Source organism: Pelodiscus sinensis, chromosome 3 (genome assembly GCF_049634645.1).
Source record: "Pelodiscus sinensis isolate JC-2024 chromosome 3, ASM4963464v1, whole genome shotgun sequence".
In the NCBI taxonomy this organism is placed as follows: domain Eukaryota; kingdom Metazoa; phylum Chordata; order Testudines; family Trionychidae; genus Pelodiscus; species Pelodiscus sinensis.
Genome location: NC_134713.1, coordinates 51963199 through 51984682, shown reverse-complemented (window position 1 = coordinate 51984682; position 21484 = coordinate 51963199). Strand labels below are relative to the sequence as shown.

General features: G+C 44.1%; 1 protein-coding gene across 10 annotated transcripts in view; it reads right to left on the bottom strand.

The window, feature by feature from the left end:
* The window catches only part of FAM135A (family with sequence similarity 135 member A), a 151283-nt gene that overhangs the window by 89772 nt on the left and 40027 nt on the right, over window positions 1–21484 (bottom strand). For 9 of the 10 annotated variants that reach the window (XM_025186756.2, XM_006127228.4, XM_025186759.2 and 6 more), the window contains 5 exons: window positions 18229–18308; window positions 6176–6315; window positions 5600–5670; window positions 2992–3165; window positions 962–1088 (listed from right to left, as the gene is read on the bottom strand). In XM_025186756.2, the coding sequence (XP_025042541.1) occupies window positions 962–1088; window positions 2992–3165; window positions 5600–5670; window positions 6176–6315; window positions 18229–18308 (592 nt within the window). Of the gene's footprint in view, window positions 1–961; window positions 1089–2991; window positions 3166–5599; window positions 5671–6175; window positions 6316–9521; window positions 9653–18228; window positions 18309–21484 lie in introns of those variants that run through there. The other variant, XM_075923711.1, reaches the window with a different exon arrangement.

Sequence of the window (21484 nt, the reverse complement as noted above, 5' to 3'; positions counted from 1 at the left end):
TCCCTGGTCTGCTGGGGGAAAGCAGCTAGTGCGGGGTGCCTCCCCCACTGTCACCTTCAAACTCCAACTATAAAGAGGTGTCAAATTGCCAGTAGTTTTTTTCCTTTCTTTCCTGTTTTTTTTAAAGGGATCCATCAAATGTAAAGAGATGATGCAAAGTAATTTATATAGGATTATATTAACTATGTACATGACTTTAATGCAAAAATGAAAGCCCATTTCTCTTGTGTGTTTTCATGCAGAGATACTTATGCATGGATTCTGTGATTTTGACAGCATATTAGGTACTGAGGTAAAAGCACAAGGAAAACGCGGTTATTTTATTCATTTATATTTTTTCTAAGTATGTGCTCTCTCGTACAGGAATTACTTGAAAAAGTGGATGAACCAGCTTTCTGCTAAAAAGCAATTTTACTGGAGGAGGTTTCAGATTTGTTAGCCAATCTTTTGATTATTTCATTTTAATTGTATTTATTTATTTAGTAAGGTTAAACAACAGGGGCTCTCAAACATTTTGTTACTATTCAGAACAAAACTCCATCATTTCAAAACTCTCCATAAAAAGCATTGAACCATGCCTCTGGGACATTCTGCATGGTGGGCTGCCCCCGAACCTTTAAGCAGTCCACCTGACAAGCTGCTGGGGACTCGCCACGGAGGACGCGGGCGGCGGGACCGCCGAAACGCGCCGTGGTCCCGCCGCCCGCGTCCTCCGCAGCGACAAAAGCCGCTCCGTGTATCCCTGGTCTGCTGGGGGGAAGCACCCCCCGCGCCGCCGGAGGTAGTGACAGTGGGGGAGGCACCCCGCACTAGCTGCGCCCCCTCCCTCCCGTTCGTAACTAGGGGTCCGACGTAAGTCAGATTGACATAACCCGGGGATTACCTGTACTTAAAAAATAATTATTATTCAATAAAAGTAAAAAATATGATAAATAAAATAGTCAATTGATTATATTCTTACATCTGCTGATAATTGCTTTGTGTAGTTATTGCCGAAGACCACACTTTCAAGAGTAGGAATCACAGTGTCCCTATTCTGTGCTGGTGCATTCCTGTTTAACCAAGTATTCTTCACTGGACGAGGAAAGCTGACAGAATCATTTAAAAATATAGAAGAATATCCACTTTATTATAAATACAAAGTGAACTGAATAATTAACACAAAACATTTGTATTTGTAATTGAAATCAGGGAGAATCAAAATGTGCAGGTAATTACTGGTTTTGAGTACTGTCTTATATTTGTAAAGCTTGTTTATTTAAAATGTCATGCAAAGTATTAAAAAGTACACCTGGAGTAATCAACATTTTAAAAGTATTTAAAAATATTTCTGGGTGAAATGGTAATATTTTACTTTAATGATGACTGAAGCAACATGAAAATTGCTACTTTGTTTTAGTGCCTCTTTTCACATTACTTTGGGTTGAGATATAAAGTTAAATCGCTCCATTCACTCACCACTGTAAGAGCCAAAATTGGGAGGAAAAATTTGCACATACAGCACACCAGCAATTTTTTTTTTTTTGCCAGTACAGTATAAATGTGCTATGAAGGAATATTATCCTGATACTCTGAAAACTCATACATACAAACAAAAACAATTTTACTAGCATACATGAAATCTGTGCACCACTGATTAAATAAAAAATTCATCTTCCTGTAATATCGTTTTGCAGATTGACATTTACCCATGTACTTTCTATCTTGACACTCATGAGGAAAAGTTCGGAAAAAGAGAAAGAGCTGGCATGAAGTATTTGAAGACTTAGGAGGAAAGCAAAAAAGATACTTTAAAGAAAAATCTGTGTTTAAGTTACAAAATCAATAATATTACAGTGTAATGTTGTTTGTTTTTCCAAACACCACACTTAGTTTTGATGTGTAGATAAGAGAGGCACTGCTTGAGTACGCAGAGAGCCATGTAGGGTACATACTCAGAGTTCTGGTGTGTCTTTACTAACATAAGCAGTGTTTCACTGTCTACACTGCTATTTACAGCAGCCCCTGTTCGTGGCAGCCTGGGCTGGCCACAGGCAGAGGCTTCTCTGGCAGAAGCCCGTCTGCAGCCAGCCCCAGCCACTGTGAACAGAGTTGTCTTTGGCAGCAGCCTTTGCCCACAGCCAGCCGGAGCTGCTGCGAACAGGGGTTGTTGCCAGAGCAGCCTCTGTTCACGGCACCTGGGGCTGCTGATAAAAGGCACAGCGGCAGCAAAGAGAGGAAGCAAGTAGTTAAGTACTCAACTCAACTACCCAATAAGCTTAGCCTTATCAAGTAGTCGAGTACACAACTACCCACATACATCCCTACTACAAACCAATCTCCGCCACTCAGGACAAAATGAAGTATCAGAATATAACACAGTGTAGACAATGATCAAGCTTATAACAGGGTTATCCCTTTTCTTTCTTGCATATTTTTTGATAATCTATGTAATAGTTAAAGCTGATGTGGATAGTGTCATCACTATGCTTCAGAGTTAATCTATTTAATCAATGAAAGTTCACAACTCAGCTCCTTTTTCAGACTGTCTCTACACTCAAAAAGACACTAGTATATTGTTTATGCCATGTTCATATTACATAGATGAAAGCAAATTCTGGAGTACAAAGTGTATGCATCAGAAAAGAGTTCTGTGTCAAGTCACTGAGAATCAGCTCAATGCATGGACAAATAAAATGAATCAAGATCACCTCACTCTAACTACAAATTGTATGAACATTAGCAGAGGACGATATTTGCTTGCTCTCTACTTGTTTCCTCTTAGATGTGTTTAATTATTGCAGTTATGTGTGTTTTATCATCTGCACTCCTTTTATTTTAGTACTAATTAGAACAAAAAAAATCCCCAAAGCAAATTCTAATTAAAAAACATCATAAAGCACAATATATGATGCACATAAACTTTATATTTTACATCCATTTCACCAAACTCTCAAGTTACAATAATTAAAAACCTAATACATTAATCACATCTTATTAATAGGATTTTACCTTATCAGTGGCTGGTGTAGAGCAACCAAAGAAGCATGGACTGTAACAGATATGACAGAGAGGTGGAAGTAATCAAACATAACATTGACGTAGTGATGAAGGCCTTGGTGTAAGTTAAAGTGCAACTTTAAAGTTCGGCTACTAATTAGTTGCAGTGTGCTCAGGTCATCTGGCCTTTAAAAAAAAATGTAATTACTGGAACAATGTTTTAAGTCATTCAATAATAAAATCCCAAATACATAAATAGCAATCCATTATTTAAACAACACAAGGCCATAGCAATATTGGTCTTCAATAACTTTAATATATTATATATAGCATTGTTTTACTATGCTATATAGTACAGGCAGTCCCCGACTTACGCGGATCCGAATGATGTCGGATCCGCAGTTACGAACGGGGCTTTTCTCGCCCTGGAGGACATGGACTGCGGGACCTCGCGGTCCCGCCGCCCGTGTACTCTGGGGAGAGAAAAGCTGCTCCGCGTCTCCCTGGTCTGCAGACCAGGAAGACGCGGAGCAAAGCCGCGGAGGGGCTGGGGCTGCAGGGCAGCCCAGGCGTGCCTGGGCTGTCCCGGCCGCCGGCTTCCTCTGAGGCTTTGCAAAGCCGCGGAGGGGCCGGCTTCCCCCGAGGCTTTCCCCCGAGGCTTTGCCCCGCAGCCCCAGCCTCTCTGCGGCTTTGCAAAGCCTCGGGGGAAGCTGGCGGCGGGACAGCCCAGGCGCGTGCTCCAAGGCTTTGCTCCCCAGCTCCCTGCAGACCAGGGAGACAGGCAGCAAAGCCGCGGAGCACGCCCGCAGGGGGACAACTCAAGCGCGCCGGGACTGTCCCGCTGCAGGCGTGCTCCAAGGCTTTGCTCCCCGTCTCCCTGGTCTGACCAGCAGACCAGGGAGATGGGGAGCAAAGCCTCGGAGCATGCCAGCAGTGGGACAGCGCGGCGCGCCTGGACTGTCCCGCTGCCCGCGTGCTCAGCGGCTTTGCTCCGCGTCTCCCAGGTCAGCAGACCAGGGAGACGGAGCAAAGCCGTGGAGGACTTGGGCGTCCCGCCACCCCCGTCTCCCTGGTCTGCTGGGGGGGGGGGGAAGGTGCAGCTAGTGTCCCCCCCAGCAGACCAGGCTTTTCTTGCCTACCCCTGGGGTAGAGCAGCTGGGGGCTGCCGGGTTGGTCCCGCAGCACCACTCCGGACCAACCGGGCAGCACCCCAGCTGCTCTGCCCCAGGTGTCCTGATTCAGCCGCTGCTGGTCAGTTTCAGCAGCGGCTGAATCAGGAAGCCTGAGGCAGAGCAGCTGGGGTGCTGCTGGGTTGCTCCAGTAGCGCGGCTCCTCCGCGCTACTGGAGCAACCCAGCAGCACCCCAGCTGCTCTGCCCCAGGCGTCCCCAAGTCAGCCGCTGCTGAAACTGACCAGCGGCTGACTACAGGAAGCCCGAGGCAGAGTTGCTCTGCCCCAGGCTTCCTGGAATCAGCCGCTGATCAGTTTCAGCAGCAGCTGACTTGGGGACGCCTGGGTTTCTTAAGTTGAATCTGTATGTAAGTCAGAACTGGCGTCCAGATTCAGCCGTGGTTGAAACTGATCAGTTTCAGCAGCGGCTGACGCCAGTTCCGACTTACATACAGTTTCAACTTAAGAACAAACCTACAGTCCCTATCTTGTACGTAACCCGGGGACTGCCTGTATTGTATTACTTCTCGGAACAGGGATGTAAAATATATATTTACACACACACATAAGAACGGCTGTACTGGGTCAGACCAAAGGTTCTTCTAGCCCAGTATCCTGTCTGCCAACAGTGGCCAGCACCAGGTGCCCCAGAGAGGGTGGACCGAAGACACGATCAAGCGATTTGTCTTCTGCCATCTCTCTCCAGCCTCTGACAAATAGAGGCCAAGGACACCATTTTATCCCCTGGCTAATAGCCTTTTATGGACCTAACCTCCATGAAATATTAACCATGTAACTTACAAAAATTCTATCGGTATATGATTAACCATGGGTCTTGGCTGCCGACTCCCAGCCCCGAAGGCTGCCAACTCCTGGCCCATAGCGTGGTGAATCTGGCCAGGCTGAAGTGCACCCTGCTCCTCCCCACCCATGGCATGCTGCCGTGGGTCCACTTACTCAGGATCAGCCTCCCAAACACAGCATGCTGCAGTGGGCCCAGTCAGGCTGTAACTGCCTGACGCCACAGCACACTGCGGTAAGCCTGGCCGGGCTGGAGTGGCCCCCACCCACAGCATGCTGCAGGCAAAAGCTGCTCCAGCCAGCTTAGGGACTGATTAGCCAGTTACGAGTAAGCATCACTCGGTAAGGGCGATGTTTACTAGGTAAACTGTTGTCCATTTACATCTCTAAAAGGGTACAGCAGGATAAATTGGTAAACAAGACTTCTCTCCTAAACCCACAAGCAGTTTCAAGAGATTTACCAGATTTTTCTGCCCAAGCAAATAAATTTCTAATATAGGAATAGCTAATTTAAAATAAACTAAACATTTTAGATTTTATAAATATTTTGTGTAATAACAATATTTTGTATATATATGATAGTTTTAGCTGTTTGTTTAAAATGGAAAGATTAACAAGCATGTATTATATGTATTATTTTTAAACTTACGAATAATCTGTGTCTGTGAAATGCAGATCTAAGGATAGCAAGAAATTCATTTCATTGAGGGATTCTTCAATCTGAAAAGGAGTTAAAAATATGGCAATTATGTTCAGTATTTTGCAAATTATACCTTAAGTTTATGAAGTACAGGTTGGACCTTCCTGGTCCAGCACCTTCAGGATCTGATCAGTCTTGGATGAGGGATTTTGCCAGACAAGGGGAGGTCATTTTAAACCCCCCTACCTCCAACCTCACCCAGCCCTGGCACAGTCGCCAGCATCCCAGCTGGCTCTCCACCTGCTGCCAGCCCATCAGCCCTTCTGGCCTCACCAGGAAGCAACATGCCAGAGCTCCTGACCCTGCTTGGCAGCCCTATTGCTGTGTACATAGTGGCTCTACCTGTGGCTTGCTGTGGGCAACCCACTGCCCCGCCAGCCCTGCAGAGCTCCCTGCTGCTGGCCCTCCATTGGGACTCTCTGGTCCTGCAAAATGTGTGCTGGACCATGGATGTTGCCAAACCGGAGTCCCGGTTTAGAGAGTTTCCATCTGTATATGAATAAATATACTTGAATGCCAGATTACCTTCCGTTCATCTAAAAGCATTTTAATTTTGAAGATCATAACATCATTCACAGAGACTTCCTCATTTTTGTAAAGAATTTGAAATGTTTTACTGCAGATTACACTGTCATGGACTGAAGCTGGAAAGGCAAGATCAGCACCTGAAAATCAAGCAGACAGAGAAGTTTTAGCAGAAACCAGTGCAGATAATGAAAATATTCTTTTGCTCTACTTTGGAATCTATTATAATTTTACAGCATCCAAATGAGTACTAGAAGCCAAGGTCCCAATCTCTAAGAATTTCTACCTAATTTCAGATTATGATGCAATAAAACCATGGAGATGAGAGACTGATGGAAGAACAGGGGGGCTATAGCAATCAGATTCAAGTTACTGAGCAAAGAGGTACCACAGTGCAGTCAGTTTTTTTTTTTCAGAGATATTGTATTCATGCACACACAAATATTTAAATATAACATGCAAGTATATTGTTGACTCACTTCTTGGGGCACTACTTTAAAAGTGATTCTTCAGGAGGGTTTTAAAGTGAGACTGGAACAGTTAAATGTTTGCTAAACTGCTAATATATTATTGCTTCTTTGTTCCCACATGAGACCCAATAGTCTCATTTTTTGTATTAGTATTATTGGAGATCAAACAAAGACTACCGTAAAATTTTCAGATCACATAAAAGTATGCACTACTACTCAAAAACATAATAGACTGAGGGCACTAACCTATTTTTACCTAATTAATAAACGAAGTAAGGTTATGAAATGTTATGATAGTAAACACATAGAGATTTGTAGAATCTATGAAATCAGTCCTCTCAACATCCTGCCAGATTGTTGCATATTACTTGCATTTCAGAATTGGCAAAACTGACTTGACCAAGCCACTGAGTGAATCAGTGGATGATCTGGAAATAGAACATAGGTCATCTTGATTCCAATACTGTGCATATCACTCTCTTTGCATTACATAGCATCCAACCTTTACAGGCAGTTCCCAGGTTACGTACAAGATAGGGACTGTAGGTTTGTTCTTAAGTTGAATTTGTATGTAAGTTGGAACTGGTACATATTGTAGGGGAAACTCTAGCCAAACATTTCTCCAGAGCTCAGTTTTATTCTCCCACACCTCACTTCCCTCAGTCCTTTATTCTCAAGCTGAGGTGTCTGCTGAGAAAAGCCGCTCCGCGTCTCCCTGGTCTGTTGTGGGAGGAGGGGGGCGCTAGCTTTGCGTCTCCCTGGTCTGCTGGGGGGAAGCAGCTAGTGCGGGGTTGCCTCACCCCGTCTGTAAGTAGGGATCCGATGTAAGTCGGATCCATGTAACCCGGGGACTGCCTGTATATCTGTTCAATATGGCACATTTACTTTAAACACAGGATGTATTGAAGAAAATGAGTGAACAGAAATATGGCAAGAATGGCTAGAGAAGGAGAGAGACCAACTTCAAAGGAAAGATTTTAAAAGTTGAGTAATAGCTACAAATATTTAAAGAGTGTAAACACCAGAATATAGAGAATTCATCCATTATGATAGAAAGGGTTTAAGTAGGAGTAAATGAGATACAATTTTAAAAGCAAATATTTACTGACAGTTAAATGCATTAACCTATTGAATAATGACCAAGGGAATATACTTAAAATTAGAGCAGGACAAATAGCAATAAGATCATTACTGTGCAATAAGGGACAACCCTCAATGGACAGACAGGGCAATATCCTAAAACATGTTTTCACTTCTGTACTTTGTGAGTATGGCAAACAACGCTCTTTTATAACCCTCATAACATTATAGTTTTGCATTTTATCAGGAAGCTGAAACAGATACAAGTATTAGCTCACTGGGAGGGTGCCCATCCATCCTGTTTTTACCGGGACTGCCCTATATTTAAGACGTCTTCCAAGCATCCCAACTTTTTTTTAAAAATGGCCTGTATTTGCATGCCCTCTGCTGGTCCTTGAATACCCCAGTCAGCACAGCTGCAGCAGCCTCCTATTAGCGGCTGGTGGTAAAGCATGTGGTGTCTGGAGTTAGAGTACAGAGGGGAAAAACACAGAAAGAAACCAGGTGTAGTGTAACCAGATATAGTGTCTTCTCTCCTTGTGCACCCTAAAGAAGGGGGAAAGTCTGACAGCCTTTCTAGAATATGGGACTGAAGTCCAGACCATCGGCTCTTCCCTCCCAGGGCTGAAACCCCTTTCTCTGGTGTCCCCACTGCTGGCTGCAGCCCCTTTCCCAGGCAGACCTCGCCACCAGACTGAAGCCCTTTTGCTGCCATGGGGTTCAGCCCTGTTCTCAGGCAACCCATGCCACAGGGCTGAAGCCCTGTTTCCAGGCAGCCTCCCACCACAGGGCTGAGCCCAGTTCCCACATAACCGTCGCCGGGGGTCTGAAGCCTCATTCCCAGGAGGACCCGTTGCAGGGCCAAAACCTCATTCTCAGGCAGACCCCGCCCCAGAGCTCAGCCCCGTTCCTAGGTGGCCCCCACCTTATCCCATTTCCTCCTTCCTCTATTGTGGGGCAGGAGCCCTAAGCATTGGTGGCTCCTCCTCCCCTCCATTGTGGGGGCCCTGAGTACTGGCAGCTTTCCTGGTCCTCCCCCCACCACTGCAGGGCTGAAGTCCTGAGTGCCAATGCCCCGTCCCCAGAACTGTGGGCTGAAGCCCCAAGCACCACCAGCCCCCCCCCCCTTGTGTCCCGAATTGCACATACAGAAATATGGTCACACTACTCATTGGAGTATTTATGCCTACATACTCAGGTTAAATGGCTGCTCTGAGTTCTAACCACCTCAAATTCAAGTCCTCCAACTCCTATCCTGCAAGCTCTCTGCATGCCTTTTGGACTAAATAAGTATACTGGCTGCATTCTATCTATCCCAAGCGATAGATACAATTGACAATGATTTCACAATAACATTTTCAGCTTTACACAGCTTCCCAAATCTCGTCTCTTCTATAGGCTGCACAAGATGGTATAGAACAATGGTGAGAATGCACTAAGCTTACATCAATTTGGTGATGACAAAGGATACATTCTCTCAAGGCAGACCAGCAGTCAGTAAAGAAGAAATTTAAAGTTCACACATGAACATACAATGTAATACCATGAAAACTTACACCCTTGTTGGCCCAAAGTTGCTTTCCAGGCCCAGCCCCAGCCCCAGCCCTACCCCTCTGTGGCTGTCCCATCTCTTCAGGACCCTTTTAAAAACTCACAGTTGAAAAAAGTAATTCAAATAATCCCCATAAAGGATCTCATTTAGTCATCATGTACAATGGGGCCCTCCAACTCCAAGCCTAGTTCAATCTCCCTCCCTTATTAATCTATGACAAAGTCTTTTTAAGCAAAACACATACTCATGAAGTCTTCACCCACTGCAGTCGGGCATAGTCTTCTCTCTCCCTGAAAGTTTGTCTCTTTCCCATTACTTCCTGTATGGAAGCTGTCCCTCTCCAAAGGCTTTTTCAGATGGGTCTTTGCAGTCTCTGCCCTGCTCCTTGTGCAGGGTCACTCTCGGGCCTCCCTGCTAAAAGAGATTTCTCCTGAACTTCTGCAGCTTAGTATGAGCTTTCTGATACCTTTTCTATTGGAATCCCGATTCCTCTTCAGTGAGGCTCATCTTGCAATCAGGGCTGTCTTAGCCCCAAGTTCTCCAGGCCACAAGCAAGCCATTCTATTACAAACACATATTCCTGTGAAGAGTCCTTTCCAGCTGATTCTAGGGCTGCCAGATGGTTTAACCAAAAATACCAAACACTTTCCCTCTCCCTCCCGCCCCAAAAAAACACTGGAGAAAAATTGTTGAAAAAAAGGACCCCTACAGATATTAAGCAAAAAATATCTTGGGGCGAGACACTTAGGTAAACTCCCAGCCAATGCCTGCCTCTGGCACCCCATCCCCTCCTGCATCCCAACTCCCTCCCCCAGATCACCATTCAAACTCTGTGCACCCTCTGCCCCAGGAAACAACTCTCTCCCAGACCCTGTACCCCCTCCTACACCCCTCCACCAGGCCAGAATCCTCTCCTGCACCCAAACTCCTGCCCTGACCCTATACCCCAATCCCCTGACCCAGGTCACAACCCCTCCTTCACCCAAACACCCTCTCAGACCCCACACTGTCTCCTGCACCCCAGTCCCCATGCACTATTCTGAACGCAACCTCCAACCTAGATCTTGCACCCCCCTCTACAGAAAAGTGCGGCCCTTGACCACTTACTAAAATCTTGGAGTGCCTCCCTCCACCAAAAATTATTGCCCACCCCTGATCTAGACTCTTCAGACTACTCTCTCAACAACCTTAGATAGACACAAGTGGACTAATTCCTGTGGCTTATGCAGCTTCAGAGAGGGAGTGACTGAAAGGTCAACATACAGAACCACTGAACAAAATCAGGGGAGAATTCATTCATTCTTGCACCATGGAAGCAGACAGCCCATCTCTAATCTGTTTAATCTTCTCCACAAAACAATAAGAAATTTCCTTATAACAGGAGGGTCTGAACTAGAAATGTCTGGGTTTACTAGACTGGGATAGCAGGCACTTATAAATGTTACAACAATTTCAAGCAGCATATGGTTATCTCTTTCCTAGTTTTCATACATTCTTTATATAACAACTGGTCTTAGAGTATAAACTCTAAAAAGAAGGAAATAGAATCATAGAGCAGGAGGTCATCAAGTCCAGCTCCCTGCCCAAGGACCAATCCCAACTAAATGTGTATTTCCATGTGTGTATAATGCAGTATTCTCAGTATGAGTCTCAGGCTTGACAGAGGTCCTTGGGCACTTCTATAGTATTTTGTTCAAAAATATTAATTAAAAGAATGTTAAAGTTGTAAAGTCAGGAAATACCAGAACGGTTGCTTGTGCAAACTTAATTAGTACCCACTGTGCTGTTATGGAGTAGGATTGTTGAATTTTGTTTTTATTTTCTTTGAACTTCATTGGATAATATCAGTGGTTGAAGAACACAATGGTGTTCTTCCCCCCGCTGCTGCCTCTGATAGAGACTGCAGTGCAGGAAGGGGAGGTGGCACCGTGGAGCCAATGCTGAGGAGAACTTGGCAGCTCCCCCCAGTACCTGCTTTTGATACAGAGACAGCAGCGGGAGGGGGGGAAGGAATGTGAGTAGTCAAATAAATTAACCAATAAGCCTACCCATTCACATCCCCAGCTATCAGTCCTCTATACTTCTGAAAACCACATCCCACACGTTACATGTTGGGTGCTCAGAAAAGAAGGAATACAGGCAGTCACCGGGTTACGTACAAGATAAGAACAAACCTACAGTCCCTAAGTTGAATTTGTACGTAAGTCGGAACTGGCATCCAGATTCAGCCGCTGCTGAAACTGACCAGTGGCTGACTACAGGAAGCCTGAGGCAGGGTTTCTCTGCCCCGAGCTTCCTGGAATCAGCCGCTGATCAGTTTCAACAGCAGCTGAATCTGGACGCCTGGGACAGAGCAGCTGGGGCGCTGCTGGGTAGGTCCCCGCAGCACCGCACCTCGGCTCTGCGGGGACCAACCCGGCAGCACCCCAGCTGCTCTACCCCAGGTGTCGCCAAGTCAGCTGCTGCTGAAACTGATCAGCGGCTGATTCCAGGAAGCTCGGGGCAGAGAAACCCTGCCTCAGGCTTCCTGTAGTCAGCCACTGGTCAGTTTCAGCAGCGGCTGACTTGGGGACGCCTGGAGCAGAGCAGCTGGGGTGCTGCCGGGTTGGTCTAGTAGCGCCGAGGAGCGGCACTGCGGGACCAACCGGCAGCGCCCCAGCTGCTCTACCATAGGCGTCCGTGAGAAAACCCTGGTCTGCTGTGGGGGGGGGAGGGCGCACTAGCTGCGCCCCTCCCCCCCAGCAGACCAGGGATACGCGGGTGGCGGGACTGAGACGCGCCACGGTCCCGCCGCCCGGGTCTTCCGCGGCTTTGCTCCGCGTCTCCCTGGTCTGCTGGGGGCTCCCCCCCCCAGCAGACCAGGGAGACACGGAGCAGCTTTTCTCACCCCAGAGGACGCAGGCGGTGGGACCGCGGCGCGTCTGGGCGTTCCCGCTGACCGCGTACTCCGGGGCGAGAAAAGCACCCTTCGTAAGTACGGATCCGACATAAGTCGGATCCGCGGAACCCGGGGACTGCCTGTACACAAAAAGCAGCCAACTGTAAAAAAATTGCAGTTGAAGTAACTGGCAAAGGAAAAAGGAGCAACAGAGTAGAGGAAAACAGACACCAACTGAAGAGATGGGTGACGGATCCGGGTGAAGCCAAGCAGAAATAACTAATGTGTTTGTACACCAATACAAGGACTCTAGGCTACAAAATAGAAGAACTAGAATGACTTGTGCAGGAAGTGAAACTAGATTTTATAGGATTAACAGAATCATGGTGGAATAGTTGTCATAACAGGAGCACAGGTACTGAAGCGTATGTGTTGTTCAGCAAAGACAGAAATAAAAGAAAAAGGGGTGTAGTAGCCATTATATGTTAATGATGAGATAAACTGGAAATTAATTAGAGGTAATGGATGGATAACAGAATTCTGTTTGGGTCAAAATCACTTTGGAAAATAGTTTCATTGGGATAGTGCTTGGTGCCACTGCTGATCCCAGGATATGATTTGATTATATGCAGAGACTTCTTTAATATTTTTATTGACATATATACTACAGGTTGAAACTCGCTAGTGTGGCACTCTCTAGTCTGGCAACATCCGTGCTCCAGAATGATTTTAGTTAGCCAGATGTACACTTACCATGGGTGTGGCCAAGTTTCCTGCAGACCCATAAAGTTTGTTTATAGCCAATTGGGTCTCAATGTTGTGTGCTGTTTAGCTCTAATTTACCCCTACATGTCTTCTAAGAGCCCAGTAAGCAGTGCAAGTGTTGGTAATGCAGCCAAGCAATATTGACCTCCTATGGTTTGGCAAATTCTCTCATTCGGCACCAGACAGATCTCAAGGGTGCTGGACTAGAGAGGTTCAAATCTAAGGATGTTAAGAGGCAGGTAACTGACTAATCGTGTACTCAGTACAATTTATAAGTTCTTATGTAATTTGTATTTTTAAATACAAATTAAGCCAGCTCCTCCCAGCACCGGCTCCAGTTTCCTCTCTGCTTTCCTGCTCTGATACAGAGGCACCAACGCGGCTGGGAGCGAGTAGTCAAGTTCAACCTGTAATAGGAATTGTGTTATTATTGGAGACTTTAATTCGCCCAATATGAATTGGAGGACAAGCATTACTAATAATGATAGGACCTAAATATTTCTAGATGTGACAGCTGAATGATTTTTTTAAATCAAACAGTCACTGAACCAACAAGATGCCATTTTAGATTAAGTATTGGTAAGTAGCAAGGACTTCACAGAAAAATTGGTTGGAGAAGGCAGTTCATGGGACAAGTGATCATAAGCTAATTCAGTTTAAACCAAATTGAAGGATTAAAAAATATGTCTGGAACAAGGGTTCTTGATATACAGGCAGTCCCCGAGTTACTCCGCACTTACGAACGGGACTCTCTCGCCCCGACCCTACCCCCTCCCCCCCCCCCAGCAGACCAGGCTTTTGTTGTGGATCCTGGGGTAGAGCAGCTGGGGTGCTGCCGGCTTGGTCCTGCAGGGACCTACCTGGCAGCCCAGCTGTTCTGTCCCAGGCTTGAGATTCAGCCGCTGTTGAAACTGATCAGTGGCTGATTCCAGGAAGCTGGGGGCAGAGCAATTCTGCCTCCAGCTTCCTGTAGTCAGCCCCTGGTCCACTGCAGCAGCAGCGGCTGAATCTGGAGCCAGTTCTGACTTACATACAAATTCAACTTAAGAACAAACCTATAGTCCCTATCTTGTACGTAACCCGGGGACTGCCTGTACACAGGGTAAACTTATTTTTTGTAAAGGGAATATAGTGAAGTGGACTGGCCTGAAGAACTCAAGGATCTGAATCTGGAGAAGGCTTGGAATTAATTTAAGATAAACCTACAGAAGTTATCTGAAGCCTGTGCCCCAAGCAAGGGGAAAAACTTGTAGAGAACAATTGCAAACCAAGCTTGATGGGCAAGCATTTCAAACAGGTTATTAAGAGAAAACAGAAAGCCCACAAGGAATGGAAAATGGACAGGATCAGCAAAGAAAACTAACTTTGTGTAGTAGAAAGTGCAGAGAAAGTGCCTAAAGCCAAGCAGAGTTCAACCCTCATAAAGAAAACAAAAACCAACAGCAAAAGCTTCTACCACTACATAAATAAGAAGAAAACACCAACAAAATGACCACTAAGCACTGATTTTTAAATACCTAAATAAATATTTTGTCAGTTTTTAAGAGGAGTAATAAGGAACTTAGGGGTAAAGGCAGGGTAACAAATTGAAATGAGGATATGAAAGTAGAAATTGCCACATGTGAAGTGGAAGTCGAACTCAAATAGTTTAATGAGACAGAAATCTGGGGACCAGGATAATCTCTATCCAAGAATATTAAAGGAACTGGTGCATGAAATTTCAAGTCCAATAGCAAGGACCTTTAATTCATCTATAAGGGACAGATGCTATGACTGGAAATTCGTTAATATAGTATCTATTTTTAAGGAAGGAGAAAAAAGCAATCCAGGAAACTACATGCTCATTAGTTGGACCTCAATTATATGCAAGGTCTTCCAACAAATTTTGAAAGAGAAAGTAGTTAAGGAAACAGAGGATGACAGTAAATTGGGATAAAATACAACACAGTAGATCATATGACACCAGCCTGATCTCTTTGTTTGAGAAGCTAATTAATTTGCTTTAAACAATGGAAATTCAGAAGATCTAATTTACCCCCTACCAGAGCCAGCACACCACATTCCCTTCTGCTTCACGATCCCCCATCCCAGAACCAGCACCACAAACTACTATCTCAACCTGACCACTCTCCCAGAGCCAGCACCCTGCATCCCCTCCTGTATCAAAACCTTATCCCTGAGCTCCCCTCTGAGCACCAGTACCCATACTCCCTCCTGCACCCCGCCCTCCAACACTCAACCCCCTGCCTCAGCCCAGTAAAAGTGAGTGAGTGTGGGGAGACTGAGCTATAGAGAAAGGGGGGTGGAATGAGTGGGTGGGGCTTTGATGAGAGATTGGGCCTCAGGGAAGGAGCTGGATAGATTTTGAGTTGATCTTAAATTCAGAAAGGGATTTTGGGCATAAAAGGTTGGGGACCACAGATCTAGAAGAACATATAAAATCTGATAAAAAAGTGTGCATATAACACAAAGATTGGAGAAGTGGCAAGAACAAGTCATTGATACAGATCTGTCTCGCTAAGTAAGACAAGCACAAGTACATTTCAACACAGCCAAATATAAGATCAGGCACTTAGTCCTTTATACTATAACTGTGGCTTATAGTATACTCTAGGGCTGCGTCTAGACTGGCACGTTTTTCCGGAAAAACTTGCCAGCTGTCTACACTGGCCGCTTGAATTTCCGCAAGAACACTGACTTCCTACTGTCTGAAATCAGTGCTTCTTGCGGAAATTCTATGCTGCTCCTGTTCAGGCAAAAGTCCTTTTGCACAAAAGGGCCCGTGTAGACAGCTCAGATTTGTTTTGCACAAAAAAGCCCCGATCACGAAAATGGCGATCGGGGCTTTTTTGCGGAAAAGCGTATCTAGATTGGCACGGACGCTTTTCCACCAAAAGTGCTTTTGCGGAAAAGCGTCCGTGCCAATCTAGACGCTCTTTTCCACAAATGCTTTTAATGGAAAACTTTTCCGTTAAATGTATTTGCGGAAAATCATGCCAGTCTAGACGTAGCTTAGCGATTATGAGGGGAAACAGCAACTCTAGGGGTTATGAGGATAATCTGCTGAACATGAACTCCCAGCAAGATGCTGTGGCTAAAAAGGCTAATGTAATCTTTGACTACTAGGAAAGCTCAAGAAGCACTACAAATATATTACCTTTGTCTTCACAACTACTGGAGTTATTGCTAGTGGAATATAGTATACAAAATTCATGAAGGATGTTGGTAAATTGGAGATGGTTCAGATAAGTGCCATGAGAATAGCTCAGAAAGGTTAGAGAACCTGCCTTACAGTGACACACTCAAAGACTTCAATTTATTTAACTCGTCAACAGACTTCTATACTCTGGTCAAATCACCCATTAAGAACATATATGAGGAACAGAAATTTGATATAAGATGACAGCGCAGCACACCTGATTACACAGCTCTGCGACTTTGTCCTCATCTACAACTACTTCCAATTCGGAGACAATTTGTATCTTCCAGTCAGCAGCACAGCCACGGGCACCCGTATGGCACCACAATATACCAACATCTTTATGGCTGACCTTGAACGTTTCCTCAACTTTCGCCACCTAACAACCTTACTCTACCTCCACAATGTAGATAACATCTTAATCATATGGACCCACAGGAAAGAGACTCTTGAAGAATTTCACAGGGATTTCAACAACTTCCACCCCACCATCAACCTCAGCCTGGATCAGTCCACATGAGAAATCCACTTCCTTGACACTACAGTACAATTAAATTAGGGACAAATTTCCACCACTATATACTGGAAACCTACGACCGCTACACTTACCTTCATCCCCTGGCTTCCATCCCAGACACATTTCTCAATCTACTATATACAGCCAAGCCCTATGATACAACCGGATTTGCTCCAAATCCTACAGGCAGAGACAAACACTTACAGGATCTATATAGAGCATTCTTAAAATTGAAATACCCAGCCAGAGAAGTGAAAAAACAGATTAACAGAGCCAAAAAGTACCCAGACAGGAACTACTTCAAGACAGGTCCCAAGAGAAAACAACAGTCTACGACCTATCCTGAAAAATGACCCATCACTCTTGGAGGCCTTGGGGGAAAGGCCAATCCTCACCTACAGACAACCCCCTAACCTCAAACAAATTCTTTCCAGTAACCACGCAACATACCTCCATCATAATCATCCAGGAACCCACCCCTGCAATAAGCCCCAGTGCCAACTCTGCCCACACATCTACATAAGTGATTTCATAATTGGACCCAACCACATCAGCCACCAAATCAAAGGCTCATTTAACCGCACATCCACTAATGTGATCTATGCCATCAAATGCCAGCGATGCCCCACTGCCATGTATATTGGCCAAACTGGACAGTCTCTACGAGAAAGAATTAATGGACACAAATCAGATATCCAAAAAGTCAATACACAAAAACCTGCTGGAGAACACTTTAATCTTCCTGGACACTCATTAATGGAACTCCAAGTTGCTGTTTTGTTTCAGACCAATTCCACAAGCCAAATACACAGAGAAGGGTTAGAATTTAACTTCATTTACAAGTTTAATTCTTATTCAAATAGTATGAACTGGGATATCAGATGGCTCGCACATTATCTTCAACACCTTAATAACTTAACCAACCAACCAACCAAAGCTGCTAACGGTTCTTGATGTCTGTGTAGAATCTGGTGTTGGTGCAAACTTATAATAATGGTTCTTATTAGCCTCTTTTAACTATTTAGTCTTGAAGGTGCTACTAGAGTAGTTGTTGTTTTTTAAGTTTTTTCTGTTACAGACTAACTAGGCTATCCCTCTGAAGCTTATCTACTCACCGTCTCTTTTTTCTTCCTCCTCTCCACTTTTTTTCCCTTCTCCTCCTCCCGCCCCCCCCCCCCCCCCCCCCCCGTTCCCTTATTTATTCTTGGATCTGGACTTCCAACACTCCTGTCATCTGAATAAGTGGGTTGTGCCCACGAAAGCTCATGATAACATTAAATCTGAAAGTCAAGCTGTTTTTTTTGTTTCTTCTGTGACATTTCTAGTAATAAAGAGTATAATCAGCTTCAGTGAATAGTTCTATGAAGATAAACAAGGCAGATAATATACATAGGTCAGCACAAAAAAGAAACTTTATTCTCAGTTATTCTTACAGATTTTTTTTTATATTACAAAATGTGAAACATGAAGCATTGCCAACAGCTGTCTTATAATAATTTAAAGGAAGATTCCACACCTAAAATCCTGGTAGTGTTGTCTTAATTAATATAGTCAAATCAGACTACATTCACTGTAAAAATTCCTGTACTTACCTGTAACACGTAACAAGCTAGCTTCTAATTTGTGTGGAACTCTTGGAGGAATTTTCATTGATGCACGAATCTGGTAAAAACTAAAGAAAGAGACCAATAATTTCATTTGCAAACTATAAAATAAATAGTCATTCTCATATATTTACCAATACGCATATATAGAGACCAGGCCCACCAATGAGGGGACAAAAGTGGTAGTTGCCTTGGGGGTTCTTTAAAATTGCTTCCGGAGCACCATGCTGCACACTCCGGGCAGCGCTAAAAACTAGAGGGGAGCATGCACCACAGAAGGCTTCCTGGGAGCTGGCATGGTGTGTTCTGGGCATTGCTGCGGGTTGGCTTCCCTGGTCCAACCCCTTCCAGGAGTAGGAGCCCTCCACTCCTTGTTCAGGGACATGCAGAGGCTGTCAGCACTCCTGACAGAGATACAAAAATTCTAATACTAAATACATATTTTCCTTTCATGACCTTCTTCATGTTTCATACTTTTATAAGTGAGAGGTGGGCTGGAGAGAGAATTCCAAAGATTAGGTTACAATTGTAACTTTCTTTTACTTTCCACATGATTACCCATCATTAACTGTAAGGATATGTCTAAAATTCAAATACCCTCTGAAGCCTAAATTATACAATTTCATCTTCTGAGATTCTCTTCCTTATTTTATTAGTGCCCTTCCAATTCCTTATTAATACTGATTTAGGTTTTGGTCACAAAAAAAACAATAACCCACCCACAGCTCAAGAAAACGTATCATTGATATTTCTTTTAATCTACTGAACTCCTAATGATCTCATCCCTGAGACATAAGAGTCTAAAAGTACATGATCACTATTCTGTCTACTCCTTATTTTCATCATCTTGGAAAGGCTGGTGTGAAGAGAGGTTTTACTTTTAGACCTGCTCATCATCAGGTTATAATCTCTCATAGAAATGTGTCTATATCTGTGTTTGTATAGCTCATGACGTGGGAACTGTTACACTGCATTCAACCGGATCCTCTGCCTAGGCTAGTATTCCAACCCTAGGACCAGATACTTCTCAGGAAGGTATAAGAAGCTCTGCAGGGGACAGGAATAACATGCCATAGCAGAAGCATCTTCATAAAATCTCAGAGGCATAAAAATTATTCCTTTCTAATTTAGAAAAAATCTCATCTAATGTAATGGAGAATTTCTGATTGCCCATATCAGTGTCTAATCAAGTTTTTGAATCCCACTAAGTTCAGTCTCACTAAGGCCAGCTCTACATTGGGGGAGAAATTCAATTTAAGATATGAAACTTCAGCTACAAGAATTGCATAGCTAGAGTTGACATTAAACCAAATTTTGGGAGTGGCCCCACAGTGGGAGGTCAACAGGAGAAACTCTCTCATCGACTTCCCTTACTCCTCACAACCTGTGGATAACTGAGGTTGATGGGGGCACCCTCGGCGTTTGATTTAGTGGGTCCTTATTAGACCCACTAAAATCAAACTCTAAAAGATTGAGCTTCGGAGCATCAATCTTTGTGTAAGTATCGACTAAGCCTAATATTTTATGGAAATGAGTTCCACAGGTTATGTAAAGAATTTACGTGTATCCTTTTAAATTAGCTTCCTTCCAATTTCACACAGACCCTACATTCTCATATTATGATAAAGTACAGTTAGAAGTGAATAGTTTATCACTTATATTTCATTCATTACTGTATACTCCGCGTATTCATTTCTTCTCTAAACGAAGCAGTCATAAATAATCATGTCAATTTCATGTGACTCATTTTAGTCACCTATCCACCTCTATTTCTACTACATATCTTTTGAAATGCCATCACCAAAACTCAACACAACAGGTACCTCTGGGTACTACTGTAAGTAATGTAAGAAAGAACTAGGTAACTAAAATCCATTCTAAATTTGAACCTTTACACAAAACTATGTTACAAGAAAGCTTCTTTTTGGCCAAAATTGTGGGATAAACAGTCAATTGTTGTAAGACGCAGTTAATGCTAATAATGTGCTCAATGTTTGTAGAAGAGACAGAAGGGAGATCATCCTTGCTCTGAAGAATTTGCATAATGCAGAATATCACCATTTAAAAATGTGATAAAACATAACCCATATTACATTTACCAGCTTTGCAATTTTTCAGAAATCTACATTGAAGCTGTCCAAAAACAGCTATCAAAATTAAATACTCAAAGAAATGACTGTCAAGTATGAGTTAAGTATGATAATTTTTCATTCAATACATGCAAAATATTTAAATTAGATATCCAACATCTCATTCTATCACTATAAAGGAACTGAGAAGACCGCTTAACTAAAATAGAACTCTTCAACAGAAATCCAGTAGGAAGCATGCTAATATAGAAACTTCTTGGATCAACTGTGACTTTGCATCATCTCATAATGGTAATAATGATTTCAGTTAAAGCAAGATGAGGTGGCATACCACAGTCAACCAACTCTCTGCTGACTTCATCAAAGGCTATTATCTTAAACATATGCTATAAGCAAATGTAGGGATGTTAGCGTGTAGTTGTTTACAAGATTAACTGATGAGCATGGGCTTATTGGTTAATCCTAATGACTACGTGTACCCCTTCCTTGCTACCTCTGTGGGAGGCAGCAACGGGGGGCAGGAGCTGGTGTCTATGGAGAACCAGCTTTTAAGCCAGCTCCCCACTCGTGTCGGCTCCCACGGAGCCAGCTGCCCTCCTCCCAATGCTTCCTACCAAGGCAGCAGCCCAAGGGAGCAGACAGGAGCCAGTGTTCAGGGGAAGCCAGCTTAAAGACACAGCAATGCAGAGGGTGAGGGAGGGCAGGCAGGAGCCGGTACCCATGAAGCTGCCTTTGCCAGTGCTCAGGAGGGCTAAGCTGGCTCGCCATGGAACTGCCTGCCCCCCCGCACTGCTGCCTCTTTATTGAGCACCGGCTCCCTCCTGACCCTCCTTCCTACATGTAAATATGTAACTACTAAAAAATCCAGAAATTATATATTTACACAAATACACATTAGTTAACATCCCTAGTCAAATGTACATAGTTTCTGGATCCAAATATAACATTTTTCTAATAACCACCTAGATTTTCACGTTATTCTGAATATGACTTTGGAATTTGCTCCACTTCTTTGTCCAAAATAACTAGACCCTGAGGGTCATGTCAAAATTCCTCTCCTTTCCCCATGCATTTAAAACTGGGGGAAATTAAAAACGTAGAAAATTGTTGGAAGCGACACTAACAAACTTTCAAGTTGCCTGTCTCAACTTTGG